Source organism: Atta colombica, unplaced genomic scaffold (genome assembly GCF_001594045.1).
Source record: "Atta colombica isolate Treedump-2 unplaced genomic scaffold, Acol1.0 scaffold105, whole genome shotgun sequence".
Taxonomy (NCBI): domain Eukaryota; kingdom Metazoa; phylum Arthropoda; class Insecta; order Hymenoptera; family Formicidae; genus Atta; species Atta colombica.
In genome coordinates, this window is record NW_017259190.1 from 1,887,039 (window position 1) to 1,892,330 (window position 5,292).

A 5,292-nucleotide genomic window follows, 5' to 3' on the forward strand; every position below is an offset into this window, starting at 1 on the left:
TATCATTATAATATCGAATAACGTCACAAGTTTAATTACTTGGGCGTAATAAGATTGATATCCTCGTCGTCTAACCACTGAACAAGTCTCATGACATCCTGAGGATCATCAGGCGAATCGTAACAACGTTCACCGAGTTCCTTTTGATCGACGTGACAGAAGGCCGTGCTTAAATGGACTAAGGACACTAGATGCTTCATTCGTTTTGCCAAGTCCAATAATTTTTTTGTACCTGTCTTAAAGGTTATTAGAACTTTATGTATTTAAATATCATGTAAATTTTGAAGTATTATACGCATTACAGAATTATAGGTTTAAAAGATATATGATACAATTTATAGTTACAAATTTATTATAGCTATTATGTTGTCTCAACTTAAGAGCTCGACATTGTCTCATTGATTTTTTTCATTTCATATGTAAAATGTACATAATGAACATAAATATGAGGTTTAATGATAATTATATAGTACCCCGATAGGATAATGTTTATTAAATTATATGATAAAATCTTGCAGCATAAAATTTATAATCTGCGATTATCAAGTATATGTATATACAAGTGTATGTATATTTACAAAACATGCGAAAATTCTGATTTTTTTCTAAAATATTAATAACTGTTTTCTCAATTAATTTCAACATAGTATTTTGGCAAAATAATAACGATACGGCGAATCATTTCAATGAGGTAACTATTAATGTGCCTATTAGCTATTTTGTTTATTAAATTAATTATTAAATATTAGCTTTAATTTTATCTGCTTGCAATCAATATCGGTTTTTCAACTATTTCTTTTTTTAATAATATTTCTTTAATCTAAAAAAATGTTAATAATGTTTTATAATATTTTTAATAAAAATAAAAAATATGTTTTTGTCCCTATTAGTGAGTCCTCCAGTGGCGATAGCCCTATTAATATGTCCCCAATTTGTGTGCCTATCCACATTGACTCTTTTTAATATGTAGTTACTAAAACAGATAATAAATTTAAGCTAATTGTTTAAGTTAATATTACATAAATCATTATTTCAATTATATTTATTTTAAAGTATTATAATACAACATTCTCCAGCTCCAATACAGGGCACATTAATAGAGACAAGCAGTAAAATCTTGCGGTATGTATTATTGGATTTACATAAATTCCTCATATCTTTCGAAAAATATTTAAAATACTTAATATTTTAATACTTAAAAAATAAAATATTACTTTTAATATCGCATGCATTAATAATGTAATAACTTAACAAAAAAGAATATTTCTTCTTATTTATTTGTGCTAGTTTTCTTTATGACTTATCGAAATAAAAAAGCACACTAACAGAGACAGTCACAGTAATTGGAACAGTTACCTTAGCATATTGAAATTTAATTTCGAAAGAAATTGTTTAATAATTGAGAAAAAATTTTAACTATATTTTAGAAATATGTATATGTAATTGTGCTGCTAAAAATGTATTTATTAATGTAATTATTCCTAAATTTAATATAGAAATATTACAACATGAAGTATTATACATTCAATATGGATAAGTTAAAAATTTTAAAGTCAAACGGCTTTTGGAATGCATATATGATCTGATCTTCCGGAAGCGTTTATCATTTGAAAATAATCGGATGACATATCTTGAGATCTATTTCTTTAATATACAATACGGAGTCTTATTCATTATATTCTTAAAGAAAAGTAAATTAAAATTTATACTTCAAATTAGATTTATCTAATTTTTTTACAAGTATCGTTTAGAAATTTTATTACGATAAAATTATTACGTTATAATGAATTGTTTTAGTGCAATTATTACAAAATTGTCATCAGTTCATGATGCCATTTCTGTGCAATGTTTTCACAACTTGCCTATCGGGGTAATTGATAGCTATGCGTAACATATTAACAACAATCAGTAACAAATAAGCACATAGAAGTCTGAAAATAGAAGTTGATTGCAAATAGAGGTCTGAAAATAGAAATTGATTGAGATTCCAGTTAATATTTTACCGTGTTCATCTCGATGGCATCTTTCAATTTCGCCTCCAATCGAAGTGTCGCAGCGAAATGAAATACGATGTGTACTTCATTTATTAAAAGCTCGCACTGTTGATTGGTAAGGCCTAAATTAGGCAAACATACATCGCCAGATATCGGTATCACTTTTTTAAAAAGGTAAGGTTTCTCATTCCGAATTCTTTGAAATACCTATAAAAATATCAATTATTAGTAATTATTAATTTTTTGCACGTATATATATATATATATCCTTTTATTGCACATTTGACTTTTAAGTCACATTCTAGTTTAGAAAAAAAAATCTTGTCTCTTATTTAAATTTCCCTTATTTAAATCTCTTATTTAGATTTCTAAATTAATTTTTGTAATATGTTCGAAATTCATATTACTTCATATCACGCGTATAAGTAAATCCTTATAATAACAACAATTTTCTTTGAAATAAAAATTTTGTAAAAATTGGAATAGATATTAACAACAAAATCTCAAAATAAAATATATATGATAAAATACTTTATTCAATTATGCATATATTTTTGCGACGCAGTTCTCTATTTAAAATTTGCCAATATTTTTTTTAATTAACATTAATTAGCAATAAAAAATATGAATAACAAAAAATAAAAATTAATTAAAATAATTAAATCTAAAGAGATGTAAAGATTTCTCATTATTCGTAAGAATTTAAAATACTGTATTTTGTGTCATGATGAAAGAAGGCAAGATGAAACAATTTGAAGGAATAATGAACTTATTCGATATTGTAGAATGTTAGTCATTACGATCTTATATAAAAAAAAGAGAATAACATAAATCACGATAACATAATCTTGTGATTCCTTACAGGCAACTTGAACATTTCGTCAAGTCGAGTTTCAATATTGCGGCCTTTCTTGCTTCGTATGAGAATGTAGATCTTGTTGAGATTGGAGCAGGTAAACAGCAATTTCTCTAAGAGAACTTTACCCATGAAACCGGAAGCGCCGGTAATAAAAATGGTCTTATCTTTGTAAAAGGATATAATTTCGGATTTTGCTATTTTTTCTTCCATGGCTGTGAACTGTAATGGCATGAAAATTTTAATATATTGAGATGTTGATAATCAAGATTGACATGGATGAATAAGGAGAGAGAGAGAAAGAGAGAGAGAGAGAGAGAGAGAGAGAGAGAGAGAGAGAGAGAGAAAGGAGAGCAACAAGCACGTTATTATTAAAACGTGTAAATTATGTAAAATTCAATTTACAATGTAATCTTTATACCATTTATATTGCGAGTTTCATAACTAAGCGAAATACACATTTTCTCTATGATTATGTCTCACTCTTTCTCATCTACATAGATACATTTCGCAAATTAGCGGTTTGTTATTTTACCGCATCACTTTTCTGCAAGAGTCTTGCATTAACTTTGTATATTCGATCAAATAAGAATCGCGGAAAGAAAAGAGAAAATTGGTGAAAGGTTGATCAATCGTACTCAAATAATTGCAACTCCATGGTCTGATTTCGAGCTGCGTTGCATTTCTCCATACTAATAGGAAAATTCGCGAATTTATGTAGTAATTATTGAATTTTTTAATTGAAGAAACTGTAAAAGGATTTTAATATCATAGAAACATGCGTTAAATCGCATGTTTTTATAAAATTAAAAGTCGTCAACCCACTCTATATCATAAATTTTTTTATGTTCCTATGACTTACGATAATTGAAACGTCTTTGCAATCAACTTTGTGGCTACTCAATCATAAAAAAAATTTAAAGAGAATATTAAAATATTTAAGGCGTAAAAGATTATGAAATTTGGATAATTTTTTAAAGAAATTGAATTTATAACGGAATAACTATCTTTTCGAAGAAATTAAGATTTAGAACGAATGTATTTATTATTATTTAGGTTGTAAATATTTAAAACGAATATATTTGTCAAAACATAGATTTTGTAATACAAAATAAATTTAGCAAACAAATTTTATGATTATATTAATTATTTAATTATACAATGTATAATTAATACATTGTAATTAAATATAATATTGTATATAGTACATTACACGATGTATTAATTGTGTACTGTAATATACATATTTATATTGTACAAATTTATACCCAGAAATAAATTAAAAATTTTCAGATTTTCAAAGACTAATACAATATTAAATTGAATATATAACAACATTAAACATGAATATGTAAATATATACTTAACTTTTGTCATAAATTATACAAAATATCACATATCACATAACACTTTTTATTGTTACTTGTAAAGCACATTTAAAATTTTTATTTAAAAAAATGATATATATTTTATATTTTTTAATTTAACAAAGAAACAAATTATTTATTCCTTTTTTAATATATTTTAAATATGCGTATATTTATTAATTTGTTAAGTACAGTTAAAAATAAACTTCACAAAGGGAAATAACTCAAATAACATATAATGATAGTTTTGTTTGTTTTCGTCACAGTCGGATCTAAAGTTGCTAAGAAGGAGAAAATATTTGCTGACTGTAGTTATTACGATTGGATCCAATTTCAAAATTGCTAATAAGGAGAAAATATTTGCTGACTATAACACAAACTATAACTACAGCACCTGTCAAATTGGCTTATTCATAAATTGTAAAATCATGATTGGCTAATTTTGCGATCAATATATAGATCATCATATAAAGATATCAAGTCCACGTTTCATTTTTGTACTCGTTATCGCTTATGCTTTCACATGAATTAGCCCGAATGACAGGACGCCAATAAAATAAAATCGTTATTTGCTTTACAAATGATAACTTTTTCTAAAACAGTTTCTCATAATAAAGATTTTTATATTGAATGAAGAGTTTACAATAGATAGAGATTCACGATCAATGACATAAAACAAATTCAGTTCTGAATTTATTAATATTTTGAACATCGAGTTGATTTTAAGACATCATCTTATAATAAATCTAGTATATAAATATCTTAATATAATTATTTTTATGAATATACTTTATTATTATTGAATATATCTTAAATATTTAATAAAATTTCTTTCAATCGGGTACATAAAACTCACAAATGAGTAAAGGGGTTTTTGTGGAAATTTATGCATCACTCGGATCTGACATGGCAATTAAAATATATAATATGTACAAAATGTATATATAATATGTTTGTTTCTTCTCCAAAGTAATTAAGATAATAAGTAGATGTAAAATTAAGAGAAATATTGAAATCTACTAAAAAATCTGTTTAATTTAATTCAATTCAATGTTTTTCTCAGCTAAGATAATAT

The 5,292-nt window shown here is 25.4% G+C and overlaps 1 protein-coding gene across 1 annotated transcript in view; it reads right to left on the bottom strand.

The window, feature by feature from the left end:
* Nucleotides 1-5,292, bottom strand: part of LOC108689130 (putative fatty acyl-CoA reductase CG5065) — an 11,962-nt gene that overhangs the window by 3,570 nt on the left and 3,100 nt on the right. The window contains exons 2-4 of the mRNA XM_018195773.1: nucleotides 2,857-3,072; nucleotides 2,004-2,201; nucleotides 40-236 (exon numbers count right to left, since the gene is read on the bottom strand). Coding sequence (XP_018051262.1) covers nucleotides 40-236; nucleotides 2,004-2,201; nucleotides 2,857-3,063 — 602 coding nt within the window. The 5' untranslated portion in view covers nucleotides 3,064-3,072. The remainder of the gene's footprint in view (nucleotides 1-39; nucleotides 237-2,003; nucleotides 2,202-2,856; nucleotides 3,073-5,292) is intronic.